We start from the raw sequence: 25,205 nt of genomic DNA, 5'->3' as shown, positions 1-25,205 counted from the left end.
GGGCTTAAATGTCTACATTAAATGATAGTAAATGTTACATATGACTTTCAAATACCTCCAGTATTTATTGGGTGCTCTTTTTATCCTGACCTTTTGTGATGCCTGGATTTGGCTTTTGAAGCTTGTTCTATTTTGGGGGGGACATGGCAGTGTCTTTTGATACCTGTATTAGTGTTAGCCATCCTGCAGTTCCCTAACACCCTCCAAGATAATCTGTATTGATGGTCTAAGCATCTTGATTTTTCCCCTTTATACATGGAGGTTATTGAGGAACAAGAGAATGGTCATTCTGATTACTACTATCTAACCATTTTAGAACAATGGTGAGTGAATATAACAAATTATTAGAAATAAATTATTTGAAAATTTTAATACCACTTTATATGTAGATTTATTTCCTATCAGTTACAGCCTATGTTAAATATTCAAAACAGCTTGCTTACAGGATAGTCAAACAAAAGCTTCTGACTACAATTCAGTAGTCCACATGATGGAAAAAGTTGGAAGCCTCTGTATTACAGTAAAAGCAGAACAAAATCACTTAGTTCTGATATTCAACAGTATACACTTAAGCAAGCATTCTTCTCAAACCAATTAAGAGCTAAGTTACAAAAAGGTTACTAAAGCTCAAACACTAGGTTCTATAGAACAATGCAGTTCTTGTAACAGCCTACTTTTTCCAAAAACATATTATTCATCATTTTGTATTGTTGCGTTTAAAAGAACTAAAAGAAAAAAAGACACCAATTTTTAAAAAGTCTATTTATTAAAGATATAGAAAAGTCACACAATTTGTCATAAAGCCTAGAATCAGAAGAGGAAGAAACTTTTTTTTTCTATCAGTAAGTCATTCCATCCAGGTACTATAAATCTCTTGGGGCGGCAAACATTCCTACATGCTTTTGATGTGATTACAGATATCCTGTATCTTTTTTTTCCCTTGTCAAGATCTAAGACTTAGGGAGCAGATGATGATACTGAGCAGCTGACTGAGTGCACAGAACTCAGTGCTTACTGAAATATTCAGTCACTACATCTAAAAGCTCTTGCTTCTTTGCACCCCCCATCAGCTTATAAATTCTGCATACTTCCTTCAGAACTGGTACAGTAAGTTTACCCAAAGTGCCTTTTTTAACATGATTCCTCAGCTCCTCCTCAGAGATTTCAATCTTGACTTTCTTTTCGGGTTGTTCAGTACCATCACCTGCTGTAAAGAGATTTTCCAGTTAACTGTTTGCTACTTAGGCCTTGCTATCATTCAAATACCTTACAAAGAATCCTAGAATGACAAGATATCACATAGATTCACACTCTAATCATTTTTAAGCCGGTCTAGCCAGTGTCAAGCTACAAGGATGTAAATAGCTTAATACCTCCAAACAATACATACTTTAAGCTTTCAGAGAAAACCAACTGTAATCCAACCACAGGCAGTTATGAATCAAGAACAGAAAATGACAGATAGGCCTTTAAATACCTATCTATATATTTATGGGGTTTTTGCATACTAGTATGTGGTCAGATTAGACTAGGGCATGTATCCATCTACCTTCGGAAAGATAAGTCATACCATATATACTCATGAATAAGTAAAAAAAACTGACAAAAATTGACTAAAAAACCTGGATTTACTTACTATTATTATTTAATACAACCCACATATCATTGTTTGAATTGTATATATATAAAGCCATAAAATCCAATCCAATATGCAGCAATCAATTCAAATTCTTTACTAACTTTCTCCTGACATCGTCTGTAATGTCATCATGCCAATTTCCCTTCTCTCTCCCTAATCTTGTGTAAACCCCTTCCCCTTAGTTTGAAATTATCATCTGTTATAACCTGTTTTAGATCAGGAGACAAATAGATGGAAGATCAACAATGCCATTTACACCTCCCACTGCACCCTTAAAATAAACAGATCCACTCCTTCTCTTTAGCTCTTCCTAAGTATATTCCTTCTATGCATTTTAAAGAGAGGAAAAGATGTTTGTGACATACCCTAAGTTTTATCCTTAACATATTCGTGGGCCATAGCATAATCCATAATTTTGGCCACAAAGCCTGCCCTTGAGGTCAATTTATAGATTAGTATATATGGTACTTGGATTTCACACCAGAATTTTGAAAATTTTAAAGAAAAGTTGTATGTCATTGGAGGATATATCTATAACTTCTTTATGCGCTCTTCAAGTCTCACCTTGTTTTCGCTTTGTAGCTTTTCCATCAGGATCATAGCCTGGTGGGTACACTAGTTGCTTGAACTCCTCCACAAGGTTATCCAGCCTGTGATCGATGACCTCAACTTTGGGCACTGGAAAGTAAGAAAACAACCCAGAAGAGACTGTATTAGAATTTACATTAAAATATATAGAAATAATAAGTCTACAAATAAAGTTTACATGCACTTTGAACTTAAAAGGAATACAATTCAAGAGCATCATCATTATCATTACTGTTATCCTGCCTTTTTCCTATTCTAGGACTTGAGGCATCTGACAATAGTTTAAAACAAGCACGGTTAGCAATTTATATCATAAAAACACTACAAATGCAAGACAAACTACCAATAAAGATCAGACTAAAAAATAGTCATTAAAAGAAAACAACAGATACAAAATACAACCCATTATATAAGGTTCATTACTCTTTAAGTAGCCTGTCTTCAAAGGCCTGGTGAACCAAAAAAGGCCTTAACCTACTTGTAGAAAGATAGCAAAGAAGGTGCTAGTCTAACCTCTCTAGGAGAGGAATTCCAGAGTCTGATAGCAGCCACCAAAACAGCCCTCTCCCAAGTTGCCACCAGATGTACCTGTGAGGGTGCTGGAACAGGGAGAAGGGCCTCACCAGAGGATTTCTAAACAATGGCAGGCCCTTACGAGAGATTATGAGCCATCAAATAACCTGGATTAAAAACCTGCATAGGGTTTTATAGATCACAACCAGAACTTGAATTGTGCCTAGAAATGGGCAAGCAACTAGTGGAGCTATTGTACAAAGGTGATGCATGCTACTAGTACCCAGCTCCAGTTAACAATTTGACTGCAGCCCTTTGAAGCAAGTGAAGTTTCCAAACACTCTGCAAAGGAAAACCCACATGTAGAATGCCACAATAATACAAATGAAATGTAAGAAAAGCATATGTCACCATCATCAAATCTGACATCTCTAGGAATGGGCACAGCTGGCACACAAGCCTTAACTGGGCAAAAGCACTTTTGACCTCTGCCAAAATCTGAGCTTCCATGCTTGGGGCTGAATCCAGCAGTAACCCAAGTTTAGATCCTGCATTTTGAGGGAGTGTAATCCCATCCAGCACAGGCCAAATACCTATTCCCTTATCTACTTTTCAAATGACCAGGAACATGTCTGTGTTGTCAGGATTCAATTTCAATTTGTTTCAGCCTCATCCAGTCCATTGCTGATGGCACGAACCAGTTTAGAACCAAGATAGCTCCCTTGGATTGAGGTGGAAAGGGGTAATGGATCCATTTATATATTCATGGCAGCAGACCCCAAACCTCTGGATGATATCTCCCAGCAGTTTCATATATATGTTAAATAGCATAGGGGACAAAACAGAAAACTGAAGCACCCCACTGACTAGCAACACCTGGGTTTGCACCTCAAAGAAGGATCAAAGCCACTGTAAAAGTGCCTCCAGGTCCTATCCCACCAAAGCAGTCTAGAAGGATAACATGATCCATTGTATAAAAAGTTCCAGTTCCTGAGGTAGGTCATCCACTAAGACAACCAAAAATATCTCTGTTCCATAGCCAGGACTGCAACCAGACTGAAATTAATATAAATGATCTGTCTCATCAAGGAACACCTGGAGCTGGGAGACCACCACACACTCCAGTACATTGGCCAAAAATAATGTTGGAAACTAGCAATAGCTGTCCAAACACAATGGGATCCAGGGAGGCCTTTTTCAGTAGCAGTCTTATAACTGCCTCTTTTAAGCATGCCAGAACTCTATCTTGCTTTAGTGAGGAACTGGTCACTCCCACTACACATTGACCCAATCTCCCTCTCTCTTTTTTGATAAGCATAGATCTAGCATGCATGTAGTGGCTCATATCAGGAATACTGTCAACATCATGCTGTACAATTTAAAAAAAAACAATCATTGGAAAAGTGGAGACCAATATTACATTTACAGGATCTGTATTAATTATAGCATACAAGTCAAAAGGAAATCTGAGTAATTTTATCTGCAAAGTGCTGACCAAGTTGTTCACAGCAGGCTCTCTCATGGGCCTGCCTGGGAAACATACCATGATGAGCAGACAAGTATGTTTTGAATGCTCAGGAACTAGTAGCGTCTAATGAAAAATATTGCTTAGCAATATTTTAATTTGTAAAAAGAATACATCTAGGACATAGTGAATGAAGTATTACTTAAACAGGGAAGGAAAAAACAAAAATTGACACTGCACAGGCTGAAGTGCTTCATTTCTTTGTTTCAACCTTTGCTTCAATATGACAAGATGTCAGAAATGCTAGATAAGAAAAAGCAGTAAGAATAATTAGTTAATTTTAAATAATTTAGTTGATCAATTGCATTCCAGAAAGCTAAAAAAAAATAGTTAAGGAAATCTTCATTATTACTCATAAAGGTTCTTGGGAAAAGGAAGTCTAGAGTAACTAGTACACCTAGCCGCCTGGAAGGAATCAATTGGACCCCTTTAAAAAGATTAAGGTGTTAGTCTGCTGTATCAAACGTTGAAAAACAGAGTCAAAATAGAATTCTAGCATTAAGCTGGGCAAGTTAAAATCCAGTTTTTGGTGTTAGGCAATATTTAGTTGCAGTTTACCAGTAATTTATCTGGTTTACCCTATCAGATACTGCTCTTACTCTTATGTCATTCTTAACTGTGTTTCTAAACTTTTATGAATAGTTGGAAACATTTTTTTTTTTAAACCACCATTTTCAGGACATCAAATTATTCTTACTGGTCAGATCCTCAGTTTTTTCAGGTTCCATCAAGTCCAGTGCCAGGGCTTCTAGGTTCATATAATGCTGCTGCAGAACTGGATTCTCAAAACTCTCACTCCTGAAGCCCAAGTAAAAAAGCAAAAACAAAGTGAATGTTGTCCAAAAACTAACACCCACAAACCGTTGTTATTTCTCTAAAAACATTTCTCCAACTTATGATTCTCCTATGGAGATGTGATAGCTGTTGCCTCCATTCAAACAGGATAAAAAAGACAGGGGCAGTGACAGAACAGAATGCAACTGGGCAGGAAAAACCCCCTAAGATCTGCAATATCTTTGTGAAAACATATTCAAAAGCTTTTTGCTCAGATACTGGTGAGTTTTTGAAATTTGTCTTCACCTGGAATAAGGTGCAATAACTTTGTTCTATGAATGAAGAACAAGAGAAGCTCCAAAATATCATTCTGTGTGAGCTTAAATACATTTATTATTATTATTATTATTATTATTATTAAGCTTTATTTATATAGCGCTGTAAATTTACACAGCACTGTACATAAAATCTTTTAATTAGACGGTTCCCTGCCTTCAGGCTTACACTCTAAGAAGACACGACACAAAAGGAGAATGGAACGGTGGGGGGGGGGGAGAGGATCAGGTCCAGCATTCTTCTCTCCCTCTGAGGCCTGGATCAAGGCAGATGGACAGATGGAGGGCTCTGTATCTTAAGGATAGGCCTGATGGCATTGGCCCTCCCTCTCTCCCCCTCGGAGGCCAGGATGGAGTCAGATGCCTTGTGGGAAGGGTTCAGTTCCTTTAGGGAGGCCCGATGGCAAGGCCTACCTTTCTCAACAACAGGCTTTGATCATACTTGCACTGCTAACTGCCCTATTCAATTATATGTATACCTCAGTTAACGAAGTAGATGTGTCCCTGAGAATTACTACTTTCACAGAAAATGTGGTACTGGAATCAGAAATAACGGGATAAGATATAGGTTCCTAGAATAAGGGTAAGTTCCTACACTACAAAAAAGAGAAGCACAGTTCAACATGAGAAGCAAGCTGTTTATTCAAAATTAACAATCTTCATGGGTGGAATGAAACAACCAGGTCAGTAAGCCTTGCATAAGTAAACAAAAACATTTTGAACTTTCTATTGGTATGCTTTTTTTATGATTTCCATTGTGTTGATCAAATTTATAAATCCACTTTTTAAATATGCTGGGGGTAGCTGGTGAGATAGGCATAGCCTCCCTCTAACTTTGTTTTGTTCTTCATACATTCTCAGCAAGACATTCTGGAAGCAGCTGCTGCTTACCTTGCAATTGCCTACAATTACCTTGCAATTACCTTTCACCTACAGGCAATACCACTACTGTAGGATCAGCTAGAGCAGAACCCCATTCTTTCCCAGCTTTTTTAGACTGCATGCCATTGGCAGTTTATATGTTGATTTTATGATATCTGTACAGCATCATGTATACCTATGGCACTACACAAATTATTGTTGTTGTTGTTGTTATTGTTGCTATTGTATTGTTTACTGCAAACTCACTACTGTGACCTGACAACGTGTATGTTTCTCCAACTCTGCTTCACCATCCTCCCAATGCTGCTAAAAAAATTCCTGCTAGACAGCAGCTGAGGAGAAAAAGCAAGCTGGGCAGCAGTAAAAAGATTTTATAAAAAGAGCTTCACTGTCAGAGGCTTTGTTTACATATGCTTATAATATGTCCTGAAGACCTGAGTACTACTTCTAAAAAAGCAAAATTTTGCAACTACTTGCCTATGCACTTGGAAACTGAAGTCAATTAAAATTTTCCAGTGCAAGTTATATCAGTTGCTTATGTTGTATGCCAAAATTTGTTAAACTGACACAACCCTTATTTATAACAGGCATTTTGAATATGTGCTATATATTATATTCGTCTATGGCTAATATCCAGATATTACTATGCCTTATTTTATTTCCCACCTTTCTTCCAATATGGGACCCAAACTAAATAAATATGTTCCTTTTGAGCAGAAATGATTTTGTTTCATTTCCAAATGTACATCACTGCATTCACAGATATACTTGATGTAGAATATCTAAGTCTAGGAATGTTAGGCTGTTTTGTTTGTAACAGATCTGAATGCACAGAAAGTTGCACTACTTGAAATGTTAAGCTCATTTCAAGTATAGTCGCAAAATTTGGATCCTCTGTTACCACCAAGTAAGCTGTAAATATTGCAAACATACAGTATCTAGAATCCTCAGAGCTCTTCTCTAAGAGTTGTTTGCCAAATATACATATACAGCGCGCTTGCATCATATGCGGGCGCGCTGTATGCGGCTTTCAGCATATGCTGAAAGCCATGCGGAGTGCATGGGGCGGCACATCCCATTCGGATGAATGGGGCGTGCACCTGTGGTGCGTGTGTGCCGCCGCATTCGCGGTATTTGGCTTACACGAGGGATCCCCTACGTAAGCCAAGGGCAGACTGTATTATACCCTGGTGGGGCAGTGGTTAAATGCCTGTACTGCAACCACTCACTCAAAACCAGAAGGTTGTGAGTTCAATACCAGTGAAAGGGCTCAAGCTCAACTCAGGCTTGTATCCTTCCGAGATCACTAAAATGAGTACCCAGATTGTTGGGGGCAATAAGCTTACAATTTGTAAACCGCTTAGGGAGTCCTTAAGTGCACTGATAAGTGGTATAGAAATGTACTTGCTATTGCTATATTAATTTTGCACTCTTCTCCTCTGCATCATTACCTGTATTTGAATCGAAGCTTCTGAACAATTTCCTTCATTTTGTTCACTTGTTCTTGATTAGCTGGGACCTTCTCTGTAAAGTCAATTTTCCGTTTGTCATCTGCATATGGTAGGAAAATTAGATGAAAACCTAAGTAGAAGAGGAGAAAAATAAATGGGAAGAAGTTTCACATGAAAATTCCTTTGTGTCAATCCAAGATCCAATTTTCAGAATCTAAATTTATAGATATAACCCAGTTAGCAAAATGTGACACTAAGTTAGAATCAGTAGAGAAGTGAAAGCCCAGGAAAAAAACTGGAAATTATTTGTTGGGGGAAGCTTTTTCTGTTTTGTTCTGAAATCATTTTTCCAGAAAAATTGAAAAACTGGATTATGGGATCAATCAAATTTATTATCACCACAGATCAGTCATAAAAAGGGTAAGAACAGAACACAGCAGAAAATCAGGTTTTAAAAATACAGCTCCCAAGAATTCCTGTATATCCTTAAGTTCAACAATCAGCTTCTAAATCAATACCAAATAGTAATCACTAGGAATAAGGTGAGCCATAATGGGATCTGACTAACTTTCCTGTGGAACATGCTAACATTCAAAACTTTGGAATCTTCAACACAGGTTCTTTAAATGAATCTGAAAAGGAGGTATAAAAGATTTCAGAATTATATGAGAACTTTTCCAAAATGGGATCTATATGCTGTTTATGAATGTCCTTATAATACAGGCAATATAGCAGAACATGAGCAGCCATCTGAACCATGCCTGACTGGCAGGGGAATATACACTGTTCATGAGGATTTCATAAGTATCTGCCTTGCAGTGTGGCTCTGGCAGAATGCTGAAACAGGCCAAGGTAAAAGCATAATGGCAGATGGAGCAAGGTTTGTGCTATAGTTGCCAGTTGTAATAATAATAATAAAATAAAAAATTATTTAAATCCCGCCCCTTTGAGGTCAATCAGGGCGGCTAACAATAATAAAATACAATACAATATATATCAAAAGGATAACAATGAATGTTTGCATTGTGTTCCTGCAAGGCTATATCCCAGATCTCTTTCATTACTGTTTCCTTGGCTCTAGGGAGTCCCACATACAGCACAGCTGAAGAGGAAAACCCATACTGTTGTATATAATCTCAAGAAATAACAAGAGAGTAATTTCCAGGTGAATGTTCTCTCATTTTATGATGAAAAATTAAGCAATGTAAAGTGTATATGAAGACATTTAACTAGACAATCATCCTTCTTCCTATGGCTGTATTGATAGTTCTCCTGTTTGTTTGTTTGGGGTTTTGTTTTGTTTTGGTAATGATGTAATACAATCTGAAATTTCAGCATATCATGAACTTCCTTCAGGAGATTGAAATGGCTGCACAAAAATTATTTGCTTTTCAAATAACTTGCATATAGTATTTCAAACCAAAGGTCAAATAGAATTCATACTTGAATGTACACATCTGTCAGAAACATGGAATAAAGAATACAGATTTTGTTTCAATTGAAACCACAGCAGAAATTCCACTCATACATTACTGCCTTCTCATCTCCTTTAGTCCCCTGTTGTGTGCCTTTTTGGCAAGTTTCTTTAGAGGGGATTTGCCATTGCCATCCTCTGAGGATGAGAGTGTGCAACTTGCCCAAGGTCATCTAGCCTCCTACACCTTCCTAAAATTTGCTGTTTAGTCAAAGGAGCCCTGCCCACATGTGTCATCCTTGGGGGTACAGAAAACAGCAGTGGGAAGGGAGAAATGGTGGCATTCACCTCGCAGAAATGTCATCATGTTCAAAGTATCTTCACACCCAGCGCCGTACATCTGGTGTGACTGCTCCAAGATGTTAGGATATGGTTATGAAGGTGATATGTTATGTAATACACTATACATTTAGAATGTATCCAAAATAATCTTGTGTACTGTTTATTGTGCAACTGGATGCTAATGAATGTATTAGTAGCAACCAAAATAACTTAAGAGACAGTGAAAACTGAATATAATAACATATAATCATTAAGACACAATGATAAATGGAGAAAAATCTATATCCACCTATGATGCTAACATTAATGTTATAATCTACCAATCTTTCTGTTAAATAGCAGGAAAACATCTGGCAAAAAGGAGAGGATTTACTGTAACCAACTCTTGCTCTTTTCAAGCAAGGGAAATGTGTCAGGAGGTAGTGAGATTTGTTGCTATACGTTCTTCTTTATTACATATTCCAAATGACGTTTTGCCAGTCATACACTGTTTTAGGCTATTTCCATTTCTTTTCTGAAGCATTCTGAAATATTTTGCTGCTCCTTGAAAAGTGAGGATTTTTTTTAAAATAAACCAATACATTTTGCCATCACATGAATTGTGTTAATCACGGCCAGTGTGTACAGTCCTTCACCCACCAACCAATTTTAGAATACAATCACTCTCTGTCCTATTTTCTTTCTTCCCCCATGCTCACAATGCCTCCTTTTAATCTTTTTAGTTTTTAAAAACCTCTTTCTGCAGATTTACCAATAAAGCAATAATGTCTTGAGATTGGAAATATTTTTTTAAAACCTCCACACATACTAGTCAACAGCAACTTGGGTTGAAGCTGCAAGACTGGGAAAGGCAGGCATTTCTGGAAGCCTCTCTCCACCTCAGTTCTGATTGACATGTGTGTGTGTGATGTGTACTTTTCTGAGCATATAAGCTTACTATTCCTTTTGCACTGAAGCACTGGAGTTTTTATGAAGATCACTCCCCAACACACACAAAATAGAAATAGCACTGTTATAGTTTATTATTCAAAATGTAAAACATGAGGAGGCATGAGGGAAGATGGATTGCAACACATATCTGTTGCAACATATGTGGACATCACAAAAAAGAGGCTCACAAATGAATTGAAATGTAAAGTAAGGAGCGTGTTGAGTTAGGGAAGCAACAAAGAAGTGCCATGAAATAGAAACACCAAGAATTTAAATTACCTGGAGGAGATATCTGCACATTCTGCTCATCCAGTTCTTCTTCCTGAGGGACCAGGGCTATAAATCTAGGAGGGATGTTTCGACGAGGAATGTACCTACATATGGCCATCACTCCTTTCTCCAGACACTTTGTTAGCAGGGCACTGAATAGTGCTGTGCTTCCTATAAATGGAATTCCATGTTCATAAGGTTACTTGATTTTGTGCTCAAGACATTTCATTGAAATCGTAGAAAATACAATGAGCTTTCCAAGTGTGCCCCTTGCCTTTTGATTGCATTTGCCAATTCTTTTCCAAATGACGTATTTTTCCAAATATATTTTAGTTACACTTGTTAAATGAAAACCTGGGAGTCTGCTCAGATTGCTCAAGTTTAATTATGCATAAATCCAAGGACAAACCAGGACAGATCTTTTAAAAAGAGGATAAACAGTATTATTGCCAAGTCAAATGATTGGTAACCAAAACAGAGCCAGACACAAACTATGAAAAAAAATAACTGGAAGATATACCCTATTTTTTGCATGTGGCTATTTATGTGTGGTTACCACAAATTAGAAGAAATAATTTGTTTTTAAATGTGCTGCTTTGGGGGCTGATAATAATACAAGTTGTGCATTCCTAATCCAGAAATTCAAAAACCTCCAAAACCCAAAATATTTTGTTGCCAGCCTCCCATTTCTGCCTTTGGAGCAACAGGAGCAGCACTGCTGCTCCTTCGTCTCTCAGTTCATCAAGTCTGAGACACAAGGCTGGAGAAAGACTTGAGGCTCTGTGACATGCATTAGTTTGGGATTCCTGCCATTTCACAGCTCCTCGGTCTCTCTCCAGCCATGTCTCCTTCCAGCCTCTTGTCTCTCTATAGCCTTGCAAATACAGTACATACTACACTGCTTTTGTGTATAGTATATACTGTAATGTGAATGCAAATATAGGTATTCCAAAATATGAATAAATTCTGACCCCAGGCATTTCAGGTAAGGGGTACTCAACCTGTAATAAACAACAGCAGCAGCAGCCACCCTAATACATTACTTTCAATTTTACATAATAATGGTATTCTTTACACCCATTATATGATGCAGATTATTTTACCTAATTAAAATGTATATACTGCAGTCACCCAAGGCATCATACAATCGAGTAAAACACAGTAATAAGAACATATATCGATCATCACCTTCATTCACGAATAACAAATTTAGGTGGCTAAATGCTTAGATTCAGAAGAAAAACAGAGTCAGCCCCAAATGATAATGGCTTTTATATAGTGGCTCAAGCCATTAACAGCATAAGCATTCTAGATAACCAGTGAATACATAAAAATTGTATCAAGATGTGGAAATTCCATAAAATGTACTACATTGGACGAGAACAGTTTACTTTTATTGTCATGGAGCCTGTGTCTGATGTGAACAAGCTGGCAACTTCAAGCAGAGAAAAATAGTAGTCCTATGTCATTGCCTCATTCTTCTACAGCACCTTGCTACATGAGGCCAAATCACTGAAAAGCAGCTCCCGCATGACCATTGACTACAGCACTGATCAGGCATTTGCCTGAACATAGTACTAAAACAAGGGAGGGGACATGGGCTTGCATGTACCTCCTACTCCCCCCCACACACACACACACAACATTCCCAAGCATCCAGAGGTAAATTAGACCTGTGCACACTGAATACAATGCTATGACAGGGAGCTCTGACTGAATTACTGGAAACTTGATAAATGAACACATATATAAGTCCCACTGATACAATGGATCTATTCTAGTTGGGTCTAATAATTCAATTTTGGGCTAAACTGTTATCCCAGTTAGAGCTTCTGCAAATGAATTCTACTCAGCAGGCTTTTCCGCTATTTCATTCTTTCTCTCTGTGATCTTCTTTGATGACTCTTTCTCCACAATGTTTGTTTTAATGTCAATGTCAGAATGTCCTGGGAAGTTAATGTCCTTCCACTTGTTTTTGAAAATTACTATTTCTGATGTTAATCAGATTTTATTAAATCTTAAAACCATAGTCATTATACTAAATCAAAAACATTTAAAATAAAAAAACATGCATCTACAAAGTTAAAAATCCTAAGAAAAAGAAATTTTTGAGCCTTTTAAAACCCCAGAAATCTTTTTAAACTGTTATGTGTCTCGTTTTCAGTTGTTTCCCTTTCCTTTTTTCATTAAAATTAGCCAACAGTAAACAGAGCACAAGCTAGTTAAATCCTTGTAAAAGAAAATTCAGTTTCTATTGAATCACTCAGTTTATCATGTAGCCAACAAGTTAAGATACATAATATTTTCTACAATATGAATATAAGCAAAATTCCACTAGATGTCAAATTTGTGTCCATTTATTACTCTGCATAGAGATTGATCTTTCTGCCCTACAGACAGACCAAGCTGACAGAAGATGGCATATGTTGCATTGGAAGATAAGCAATTGAATGAACCTCTCAAGTTCTGAGTGACATAGTCAGATTCTATAGTAATATTGCTAGGGTGAATATGGGGACACAGCTATCAATCAACCTCCAAATCTCATCCAAAAATTTCAATAATATTACCACCACCATTTTTACATTCCAAATCCTACTTTTCATACTGTAATTATTTCTCACTCAGGAGTACTGTATCAAATAGACCATCATTTAGAAAAATGCATACCACTAATCAAGGATTCATCTGGATAGATGAATTGAGCTGGCCTGATGTAATGATGCCGTTTCAGCATTAGCAAGGGCTTGAAGCCAATCAGATATAAGCCTGGTGAATCAAATCGTTTTGTTTCTTCCACCTCTTCTTTCTCCAGCACAATTTGACGGTTCCCATAGATCTAAAAATGGAAGGGGTAAGAAAAGAAGTGACAGCCAGCACAGTCTGAGCACTGGACAATGATCCTGGCAATCACGGTTTGATTTCTGACTCTGCCATGGAAACCCACTGGGAGACCATGGGCAAGTCACACACTCTGAGATTCAGAAAACTCTGTGATAGGTCATAAGGTTCCCATAAGTCGGAAATGACTTAAAGGTGCAAAACAATAACAATCACAAAAAGAAAAGAAGCTATGGGAATTGCAGCAATGGCAACCCACCCATTAGAAAAAAATACAGATCTCGGCAAGTGAAATTGTAATATTTACTACAAGTGTTAGCTTATAATACATTTTCATTGTAAGAAGTTAGCCACTTCAAAGAGTCTGTAGTGAGCCTCTGGCTGCATCCGCACTGCAGAAATAAACCAGTTTGACACCACTTTAACTGCCACAGCTCTAGGCTCTAGAACTGTGCGAAGTGTAGTTTGTTACTGAACCAGAACGGAGCAGAAAATAAATATACTTTGGTGCATAACTGATACTAAAAGAGCCTTTAGCAATTGCCAAAGTATACAGGGCCAGCTTACTAGAGTCTGAAAATCATGACAGACATTATAGTATGCCTGGAAGAGTTCCTCCAATGTTTAAATGACCATTCAAGTTTTCTAACATGGAAAATGAAGGAGGGGAGAATGAATACATAGATTGTCAAGGAACATTACCTGAGCCCTCTTTGTGTCACTAGGCAGAAGCAAGCTACCTGTCTCTCGGTTAAAGGTTCGTGTTTTTGTTTTCACAGGCTCATTTGTTTCTCTGTAAAGTTTCACCGGAGGCTGTTTGAAAGCTTTTTGGACTAAGTTGAAAATACCAACAGTAAGAGCCACATCTTTTCCCAGATAAAAATTCAACCTGTGTAAAATCAAGAAATACAGGCTTAAGCTTTGTACATCTTACATTGCATATCTACTTCCAATTTAAAGAGACAAAAGCAAAAGTCAGAAGAGTCTTAGTCTGAAACATCATAAAAGCAGATTCCCATATACTGACATTGTATACTGTTAGCATTTGGCCTTCTATCATCTCCTATAACTCACTTCAAGAAGATTCCCCTCCCCCAACAGGTCCCCTTACCACCCCACAAAATATGATGAGAAGTTAGAAGAAGATGATGGAAATTTTTGATATTCACCTGGCTAAGGCTCGCTTCCTTGTCTCCTTTGCTCGTACTTTCTTCATAAGGTCTACTAGCTTGCCAGACTCATCAAAGTGGACTCCCAAGTCCTCATCTTCTGCTGTATTAATGATGTCCCTGTAGAACAAGGAGATATCAAATCCTCCTGGCTTCCTCAGGTGCATTAAGTCAAGGTATATACCTAAAGTCAAAGCAAAATTGGAGTAAATTTATTGTTCACTTTTTGTACTGGAAATTACACATTATAATTCCTTCAGCTTTCACTATTAAAGTTTTATGACTTGTTTCCCATACAGCTAAAAGGTACCAGCAGGAATTTAGCAGGCCCAAAAGAACCCTAAGGTTTACAGAAATACAAAAAATACCCAGTAGGAATCCCCTCTACAGCCCAATAAAGACTATGGGCCAGACAGACAGGTCAAAATAAAGGTGCTTCAGGTCTCTTTGGAGGTATGCTGTTTAAATGACACATGCATCTTAAGAGGCCAGAAGCTGCGGCAAAGCTGCGCTCCAGTCCTTTTGTTCCTCGTCCTATCACTGGAGTATGGCTTTGGCGCAGCTTCCAGCCTCTTAAGATGCATGTGTCATTTAAACAGCATACCTCCAAAGTGACCCGAAGCACCTTTATTTTGGTCTATGTGTTTGGGCCCTAAGTGCGCTCACTAGAATGTTAACTAACTCTTGTGATAGGAAGAGGAACAAAATGGACCAGCTAAAATCCTAAACAAGAAGCATATATTTACAATGTCTCTTTGCAAACTCTCACTTATTTTACAGATTTTACAGGCACAAGCTTAAAAAGCATAAGAAAAAAGAGCCAATGGAATAAGCATGAAGCAATGGGTATGGCCTAAATATTGGCTCTTAATAGTACAGCACAACAACATCAACCCCTTCATATTTTTTTCAGTTGCAGGAAATAGAAACACTAATAACAAATGTGATCCCAAAATTAGAGCCCCTTCAAATCAAGCATTAAATTAGCACTAGGCAACAGTGTTCTAATCCCCTCTCATCCACAAAGATCTAGTGTTGGAATTTGGTACAGCTACTATCTCTCAAACTAACCTACCTCACAAAACAGCGTGGCAGAACACTGTGAAGTCCTTGAAGGGTATGCTATAAATGCAGTTTTAAAAAAATGAATAAATAAGCTCCAAAATTGTTCCTACCAAATTTGCAAAGATGGGATTCAGCAACCCCTGCTTGAATTGATGAAAAAGGTATAATCTTTATTACAAGTTATACACCTTTAATTAGAAATACTAACCTGTCTCTTGGAGGTCAGTAGCTTTAGTCCTAGCAAATCTTGCTTTAGTGTTGTCTTGATCATGAGGGTTATCTTCGTTGGTGAACAACATTATCCTCTTGTGGCTCATCTTGAGGCGGACATCACTGAAGAGATTAGAGCAAACCCAAAGTGCCTCACCTAATGAGTAATCGGTACTGTGGCCAAATGATCTGCTGAAGAGTGCCTTTCCCTGTGCTCCTTTGTACTTGGCCAATTCTAACACACGTTTTGCCCCTAACGGTAGACAAGAACAAATGACTTATGACTTGTTCCTTGTTCTTTCCAAAAGCAAACAAAAGAGAAAATGACTGCACTTCTACTCAAAGCCATGAACAAAAGTCATAATTTGCAGATTTTTAAAAACAGCTTGTGGGCGTGGTCACCCGGCCCAACGTCGCCGCCCCTGGGATTTGCTCCATGTGCGTGCAGTGCAAAATTCACAAAGAAATGCGGAGACTGGAAGGAGCTTGTCAGTGACGTAAAGCACTACTTTATTCTTCCCTTCACCCATCACAGAGCCACCTGGATACCTGGCCCAGTTGCTTCACTGAGGCCGTGGGTAGTCTTTGCCCTCTCGGCGTCCGTGTCCACACACTCTTCCTAACCCCGTTACTTCACAGGGTGAGTGTGGCTCTCCCGCCTAACCTGGTCTTGCCCGGCCGAATGCCTTTTCACAAGGTTCGGGGACGCGGTGGGCGGTATTCCCAAGCGGGGCTGTCCCGTCCCTCCTCCGTTGGGAGCCTGGCCGCCCCTGCTACGTCCCGCCGTCTCTCTCTAGCTGCCCACCAAGGCTCTTCTCCCTCTCTAAGCCCCTCTCGCCTCCAGCCTACTTCCGGGTTCCACGGCTGGTCACCCCCTTCGACCGCTCTCCGAGGACACGCCGGGTGGACAGTCAAGACTGGGCCTACACGGACTCTTCCTCCCAGGGAGAGGTTCCTCCGGGCCCTCTGGCTGCCTCCAAACTCCTGCCGCTCTTCCTCTCTCCCTCTCCCGGAGGCCTCCTCGCGTCCCAATCTTCCGGCCGCTCTCCTCCCCCCTTGCGCCTCTCCCTTCCCTTTTATCAGGCTTCCTGGGGCTCCACCCCTTCCCACCGGTCTGGCCCTTGATTGCTCCCCCGGTTCCAGCTGGCTCCTTCCTGGCCGCCTCCCCCCTCCTGGGTCCTCAAGCCTTTCTCTCGCCCGCTCAACCCGACCTCTACTCTCCTCCTCTCTACACAGTTGTCTTGTGTTTCTTGTCCCCTTTGGGAAACCAGTCAAACTCTCTACACAGGGTTTTTGGTGTCTGTGTGTGTAATCAAGAGCTTAATATTTTCTAAATTTTTTAATAAATATGGATCAAAAATGGAAAAGTAGTAGTTTTGATCACATTAAAGATGAGCAAAATAACTTATTTCAGAATTTGATTATAAAAAAACTTTTTTAGTATTTTGGAAAAAATATCATCTACTCTTAAGAGTAGATGAATCCCACCTGTTACATAAAATACCTTTTTCTTATGTTTATTTATTTTATTTACTTATATCTTGCTCTTCAGCTGCAAAACTCTCAGAGTAGCTTACAGATCGAAACTTTGACAGTTCGTATGTTTTTTCACATGTTGCTTTTTTAGTTAATGATGAATTTACAATTTACAATCCTTACTCTGTATTACTGGAGAGCCAGCATGGTGTAATGGTTAGAGCATTATCTAGGACATTGCAAGATCAGGCTTCAAATCCTGGCTTAGCCATAGAAACCCACTGGGTAACCTTGGGCAAGTCACACTCTCTCAGTCTCAGAGGATGGCAATGACAAATCCACTCTGAAGAAACATACCAAGAAAATCCTATGATAGAATTGCCTTAGGGTCATCATATGTCAGAAACAACTTGAAGGCACACAACAACAACAAACTCTGTATTACTATTATTGTTGTTGTTATTATTATTACAGTGTATTCATTTGTATCCTGCCTTTCTTCCAAACCTGGGACTTAATTAAACATATGCTAACTTGTGTGAGTTTTATCTTCACACTGGTTTTTCTTTGGGTTGTCAGGCCATGTGTTACTGGGCTAATATTGGCCAAACTACAGACCTGCAGTTTGCAGCGTGGTGGCGGCAGCAAAAAGGTTAGGGAGCGCACACCATTTACACACTCCCTAACCCTAGTACGTACTGGGTGCGGAAAATGGCGGCGTGACATCGCGAGGTGTGCCAATGGCGCAGTGTGGCGTCACTGGCACGCCATAAAAAGAAGCCGCTTTTTGCAGCTTCTTTTTCTTGCCGCCGCCAAGCTGCACGGTATATCTGCTGCAGCTTGCCGGCGGCACAAACAGCACCACCACCAAACCGTCCTTTAAGGACAGTCTGTAGCATGCCATTGTTATGTAAATTTGGTTGTAGTAGAAAAGAAAAACCAGTGTGAAGATAAAACTCACACAAGTTATCATATGTTTAATGTATCAGAGCAAGAATTCTATAAATGGGTGAGGGCAACATATTAAGTAAGTGACTATGTGACACATAACATGAAGTGCTTGAGTTGATCCTGGTCAATCAGAAAACCATCTCTAGTGGGCAAACTATTTCAATAGCTGTCATTACCTGGATTGTCCAAATCCTGAAGAACATAAACATGCTTAAAATCCACTGAATTTTTGTGTTGCTCTGTACCATAAAACACAACACCAACAAGGTCCCTGTCATGGCTGATGATCTTGTTTGTGTATACATTCTGGATGCACTAATAAAAAAAAAACACAAGTCAACTAGGAAAAAGAAAAAAAGGGGCCTATGAAGAAAAGAGCATTTTTACATTGACTCAAGAGTTTTAAGAGATGGATGAAGTTAGAATTTCTAGAAATTACTCTAAAGACCACACTGTCTTTCAAAATCAATGGCTAAGAAAATCTAGTTACAAAGATGCTTTGTACCAATAGATCATCCTCAGTATTGTCAACATTATGGGTGGGGAACCAGCAGCCCACAGATCTCCACTCATTCTTGCCCCAATGCAAAGCTTTTTCAGACATAATTGCAAGGGTCAGCTTGAAGAAAGACACTGCAGCTGCAGACAGACAAGGTATTTTAAACAGTATACACCCTTTTGTATATGGACTCAGAAAATCAACTAAAACAACTCTTCCCATAATTATTATTTTATAAATAAATAAAAGTTTCAGTCCCAGTAGCATTCCCAGATCTATGTGAAACTGTCCACATTAATTTAAGGAGTTTAGGCTCTGATTTCCTAAACAGAGTTTCAGATTATGAAAACTGACAGACTGGGCTGCATGTTGCTTAAGAACGTGCCCATTACAACAGTAAAGTTTGAGTCTCCCTTATCCATTTTTGAAATCCAAAATATTTCAGAATCCAAATTGTCCACATGGGTGGCTGATATAGTGATATCTTTGCTTTCTGATGGTTCAATGTACACAAACTTTGTTTCATGCATGAAATTATTAAAAAATATTGTATATCTTCAGATTATATTTATGTGGTACAGTATATAGGAAATAGGAATTTCATGTTTAAACTTGGGTCCCATCTCCAAGATATCTCATTATGTATACACAAATATTCCAAGATCTGAAAAACCCTGAAATCTATAGAAGTTCTGATCCCAAGCATTTCAGATAAGGGAGACTCAAACTGTATTTAAGAATGACTGATCAAATACCACATAGTGCCTACTATGAAAGAATGCTTCTGCTTCCCAATGAACTATATGTAGAGTAAGTTAAAAGTATTTTTACCATATTATAATAATGAGTCCCAATTTGGGGGAATAGGCAGGATATAAATAAAGTTAGTAGCAACAACATACAGAGGGATGCTGTCTTGAAGTTCTCAAACTCACACAGATGGAAGAGAAAAACAACATTTCCAAAGGCTTTAATCTTTTTACAGTTTTAGTTCTCCATTTAAAGACAGAATTTAATTAACAGAACAAAACCTTGTGCAGTTAACAGAAAATTAAAAAAAAAACCACCCTGAAACTTCCCCTCCACAGTAAAATATTTATAATAATAATAATAATAAAGTTTTTATTTGTATACCGCCCTTCCTTCAGATCAGGGCGGTTTACAGCAATTTAAAATACAATACAATGTAAAATAACAATAAAACCATAACACAATTACAAAAACATAAAAACAAAAAGGCCCCAGGGTTAGCCAATCCCATTGCCAGTGCGGCGGAGGAGGCTTATAGGACCTTATTCAGGGAATGCGGTCCGGAACAAAAAGGTCTTTAGGTCCCGTCTGAATTGGGCCAGGGAGGTAGCTGAGCGGAGCTCTATGGGCAGCGTGTTCCAAAGGGCCGGGGCGGCAGAATGGTAATGGTAATGGAGTTATGTAAAAATAGTAAGACCATAAAATTGAATTTTGCTAACTTCTGCTAAACTGATTATATTATTATAACACATGTCAAACTTCAAAATGTGAAATCATTAACTTTACAAAGGGTTATCTTACCTGGATTGTCATATCAAAAGGAGCCAAATCATCATTATCATAGGAATCAAACATGGCTCTTGAGGCATCCACTAAGAAAACCAAAGCATCTCGTCCTGAATATTTATATTCTCCTACAGAGGAAAAATGTCAAATGTTCTATACATCACCCTTTTTATTACATTCTTTTATTTAACATTATTTAACTATAAACAGAATGTTCATCAGACTATGCAAAAAAATGTTCTAAAGGAGAACAGAAAGGGGATGCATTTGTATATGAATCCATGGCGTGCTTCTCCTTATTAATCAAGGACAAACATGTGATTTTGTTCAACAATTTCTCTACAGTGTAGCCCATCACACCTTGCCCAGGTCTAATAGTTGTCAGTACTACTATTGCCAAGAAGTTACACAAAACAATGTGTTCTATCTACTCTACTTCAGGAGATTTTTTGTGAAAAAGCAAAAGATGAGAGGTGCTGCTGAGTGATGGAAAGGCCTTGGAAGGTAAAATACCAGAGGCCACATCCTCTGAAGCCTCTGGAGACAATGCATGCAGGAACTTTTGCTTTAAGGTATATTTGTTAATCTCAACTGGATTACAGTTATTAAATCAATATCTGAATTGTAAGCCACTACTTATGTAAATCTCATTGAGTCAATGGGTTCATTTAATTGGGACTAGCAAATGTATTTAATTCTGTCTTTAAAGGCTGGAAACTGCTTTTTAAAATATAGGAGCAACTGGGGTGGCAGGAATGGCTGTGGGCAGTAGCAGTAGCTTAGGGGGTGGCAGGAATGGCTGGGGTAGTGGAGGGAGGTGGCAGCAGCAGCTTGGGGAGTGGCAGTGGCTTGGGAGAACAGCAGGAGCGGCTGGGGGTGGCAGGAGCAGCTGGGGACAGTGGCTTGGGAGGGTGGAAGCAGTGGCTGAGGGGGTAGAGGAAGCGGCATCCTAGCGCAGTTGAAATGTGCACACTTCCACCTGTGTCGGTACCACCTTTGTGAATGGCCAAAACAGGGCAGGGAGGCTGCAGTGAGAATCCCCCAAGGATGCTGATGACAAGGAGAAGCTGCTGCCCAGCCAACAGCAAAGCTACTCTTCCCTCTCCTGCCGCTTCTGCTCCCTCCCCAGAGAGAGAGCTGGATGGCTATGAAGCCACAAGGGGCACATTCACCCCTCTGCTGCAGCGGGAGGAAGAACCCACCAGGGTGTCACCCCCTGTGAGGTGTCATCTTATGCAGTCCATACCTCCCCCTCCAGTGATGCCACTGGCCTAACAATCCCCATAAGAAAGAAATGATTTGATGGCATACAACAAATTTTTAACATTATGGTAGCAGACTAGCTGAAAGTCTGCTAGCTTGAACTCAACACTCATGTGACAAATTAATAATATATACATGCCCATAAGATTGATTCTTACCAATTGTTTCAACTTCTTCATCTTGTTCCTCCCCTTCCTCCCCTTCTTCATTTTTGTAGTAAGATACCCAGTCTGACATGGCTCTCAATCCTTGCTAAAGAGAATAAATGGAGCAGATTAACATTATAACAAAGGATTAACAAGTGATCCCAGAAATCCCTTCAAATCATAATTTTGAGAGGATAAACAATAAGAGGAGAAAGAAGAAAGTTGTTCCTTAATTCTAAATGGTTGTCTTATACAGTGCCTTTTCAGAAAACACAAGAGAGACATTTGATACATCTTCCATTATTTCTGATTTTGCTCTCTGGAACCTGGATCTCCAAACCCAAATTCACTCCCTGTATCCCAACAGCTCTGTCAACAGCAGCATTTTGTCCAACAGCTTATGTAAATTTCCCCATGATGAATAAAATAAGATAATCAACTGCAATGATAATAGAATCATAGAAGCAAAGAGTTGGTAGAGACCGCAAGGGCCATCCAGTCCAACCCCATTCTGCCATACAGGAAATCTCAGTCAAAGCATCGCCGACAGATGGCCATCCAGAATCCACCATTCCCCAAGGAAGTGTGTTCCACTGTCAAACAGCCCTTACTGTCAGGAAGTTCCTCCTAATGTTGTAATGATGTTTTAGGCTCAGTAATTAAAATGAAGTTCAATAAATAAAATGAGACAATTACTTCTGTGCCAAGTTAATAGTAAAAACTATGTGCAAGTGTGGCAACGCTAGCAACCAAATTAAAAAAAGTCAAATGCACCCTAACTGGTGATCTCTGCCAGAAACAGAGGAAAAATTCAAGAAAGCCTTGCAATTTTAACTCAGCCAACAAATTACTGTTAATTTTTATGCTGACATAACTGGAGTGTGAAGAAACACTGTTTTGTGTAAATGTTCATATTAAGAGCAAATATCCTATGGATTCTGCAAATCACGCCTTGCTGGTTTCTTTTTGCATTAGTATGAAGAACCTTCACAGGAAACAGTCATATTCATTGGCTATACGAAGCAGGGACTAAGATGTTGGTAGGGATAGATGAACAACGACTGACCAACTGAAGGATATATAAGCTGAAATGTAAGTTCCACTATGTCCAACAGGATTAATTTCAGAGTAATTGCGTACAGATAGGGTTGCCATTTCCCACTTTTGGGTGGGATTTTCCCAGTTTTGGGGCATTTGGGAAGGTCTCGTCCTGCTTTTTAAAATTTCCTGAGTTTTGGCCACCGCCGCCACCCGCGAGGGAGCCGCGAGGAGGGGTCTAGCTGGCCGGCTAGGCCCCAAACAAGAAGGCCTTCCTGTGGCTCCCTCGCAGGCAGTGGCAAAATGGCGGTGGTAGCGGCCAAAACCCAAGGCCTCCTTCAGTGGCTCAGCCAGCTAGGCCCCAGAGGAGGTGGCCTTGCCATGGCGAGGCCTCCTTCTGCGATTTTGTCCTACATTTTGTCCCGGTTTGGTGGTAGCAAATTGTGGCAACCCTATGAACAGAACATACTTTTGCCATTGGAAAGGTATGCTGCACAGCCAAATATGTTTCTCTGTAGGCCCTCACTTGCCCTATCTGCTACATAAGACAGTAACTGTAAATAATCCAGAGGGCTCTCTGCAATACTGTTGTAATATGGTTCTTAAGAAACACAAATGGAGGTCATCTCTCAGCTACGTTGGACACAGGCCCTACAACATATGCTACTGTACACTGCAGAAATAATGCAGTTTCACACCATTTTAAGTGCTGAAACTCTGTTGAACGGAATCCTGGGATCTGTAGTTTTACAAGGTCTTTAGCCTTCTCTGTGAAAGAGTGCCGGTGCCTCACAAAACTACTACCGTATATAATCGACTATAAGTCGACCTCATGCATAAGTCGAGGGCAAGTTTTGGGGCCAAAATTATGGATTTTGGTATGACCCGTGGATAAGTCGAGGGTAAAATTTAGAAGCATATAACAAAGGATCTAAAGGACGAAGCAAAGCAAAATAATGTCAAAGAACTTATAAAATTCCAGCAGACATAACTCTATGTGCTTGTTCTTAAGACTGGATGGATGAGGGAGCAGAGGGGGGTCAGAGCTTCACATATGATAGTTTTGCTTTTCATCAGGAGATGGCTCCTTCTTTTAAATAAGGGTTAAAGTACAGTACTTACACTGACCGTGGATAAGGCGACTCAGGTTTTTGGGGTCAATTTTTTGACCTAAATTTCTAGACTTATACATGGGTATATACAGTAATCCCAGGAATCTGTAGGCAGGGCAGTTAACATGGTGCGAAACTGTATTACTTCCACACTGAAGATGCACCCGTTATTTTTAAACAAAGTATACTTTTCCAAAGGGGGGGAAAATTACCACGATGCACATGTCAAGCCCTGTTGAGAAGTGGATCCTGGGGAAATGTCCAATGTTACCTGGAGTCACCAAGTCACCATGATGAGGCAGCGTTTGGGCCGTGCTGAGTCATGGGAGGTGACACTGTCATGGGCAGATAACCCTGCAACGTCACCCTGCATGGGGGAACTGTGCAGAGGGTACACACCAAGAAGAAGCTGGACTATGTCACTATAAGTCTAAGTAATGAGTATAGATACACAACTGAGTGCTAAAGACGTGATGAGGAACACACTGCAGAAATAATAATAACCTGGTTTGGCACTGCTTTAACTCTTTGTCTGGCTCTTTGCTATGGAATTCTGGGCCCTTTGGGCCCCACAACAAACTCCAACTCCCAGAATTCCATAGCAAAGAGCCAGACAAAGAGTTAAAGCGGTGCCAAACCGGTTTATTTCGACTCAGACAGCCCTGAGGGGCCGCCATTTTGCCTTCGCAAAACAACCGTTATTAGTATTACCTGCTTCGCTTTAGCCTCGCGCCACAGCTACACAACCCCTTTCCCTTGTCAATCACGACTAGGCCCCGCCTCCCTCCAATCGCAGAGGTCCAATCAGAAGGCGAGGAGGGGGGGAAGAAAAAGAAAGAATAGCTTTGCTATGACTCTTATTAGCGCTGGTCTTCCACTTTTAACTGCTCAGGCCGGCTGCCTCCCATTGCATTGTGGGATATGTAGTAGTTTAGAGAGAAAGGGCATCATTTAGAACGCTCAGCCAAATCCCAAGAAGAGCGGTAACAGCGGAACAACAGCGGCACTGTAAGAGTGCAGCGCGCGCGGTAAGGATTGCGTCACGCGCTCGACGTCACACGCAACGTCACCTTTTGGACCCGGCGGCCGGAGATGCAAGTCACGTCGCCCCGCCTCCGGACGACAGCCCCGCCCACCAGCAACTCCTCGACCACTCACGTCTCGCCAAAGCCTTCAAGCTCCGCCCACTCCCAAAGTTCCGACCAATAGCCCAGAGGCAAGCCCTGGTCACATTGT

At 39.8% G+C, this 25,205-nt stretch overlaps 1 protein-coding gene across 3 annotated transcripts; it reads right to left on the bottom strand.

Annotated features, from left to right (window-relative positions):
- Positions 1-747: 747 nt before the first annotated feature.
- XRCC6 (X-ray repair cross complementing 6) lies at positions 748-25,000 on the bottom strand. Of its 3 annotated transcripts, none has more exons than XM_089523729.1 (13): positions 24,681-25,000; positions 21,832-21,925; positions 20,426-20,538; positions 18,552-18,690; positions 15,947-16,201; positions 14,674-14,857; positions 14,207-14,393; positions 13,334-13,502; positions 10,673-10,834; positions 7,708-7,837; positions 4,963-5,063; positions 2,204-2,317; positions 748-1,204 (listed from the first exon to the last, which is right to left on the bottom strand). In XM_089523729.1, the coding sequence occupies exons 2-13, from the start codon at positions 21,908-21,910 to the stop codon at positions 1,005-1,007; spliced, it is 1,833 nt and encodes a 610-aa protein (XP_089379855.1). In that variant the 5' UTR covers positions 21,911-21,925; positions 24,681-25,000; the 3' UTR covers positions 748-1,004. The 3 variants fall into 3 exon arrangements, with proteins under 3 accessions (XP_089379855.1, XP_089379853.1, XP_089379854.1); XM_089523727.1 differs by having other exon boundaries at positions 748-1,207; positions 24,681-24,998; XM_089523728.1 differs by lacking the exon at positions 24,681-25,000 and adding an exon at positions 24,241-24,408 and having other exon boundaries at positions 748-1,207.
- Positions 25,001-25,205: the final 205 nt, after the last annotated feature.

This window comes from Sceloporus occidentalis, unplaced genomic scaffold, assembly GCF_023333645.1.
Source record: "Sceloporus occidentalis isolate IW3139 unplaced genomic scaffold, rSceOcc1.0.p SCAF_5, whole genome shotgun sequence".
Taxonomy (NCBI): domain Eukaryota; kingdom Metazoa; phylum Chordata; class Lepidosauria; order Squamata; family Phrynosomatidae; genus Sceloporus; species Sceloporus occidentalis.
The sequence above is the reverse complement of the archived record's forward strand: the minus strand, read 5'-3'. Positions and strand labels throughout refer to the sequence as shown.

Excerpts from the sequence above, each read along its gene's own strand:
- XRCC6 (XM_089523727.1), bottom strand. The coding sequence starts at position 21,910 with ATGTCAGACTGGGTATCTTACTACAAAAATGAAGAAGGGGAGGAAGGG. Across the intron at positions 18,691-20,425 it reads CTTTTGATATGACAATCCAG|TGCATCCAGAATGTATACAC; the intron begins GTAAGATAACCC and ends TTTTTTTATTAG. Across the intron at positions 1,208-2,203 it reads AGCTACAAAGCGAAAACAAG|CAGGTGATGGTACTGAACAA; the intron begins GTGAGACTTGAA and ends ATCTCTTTACAG.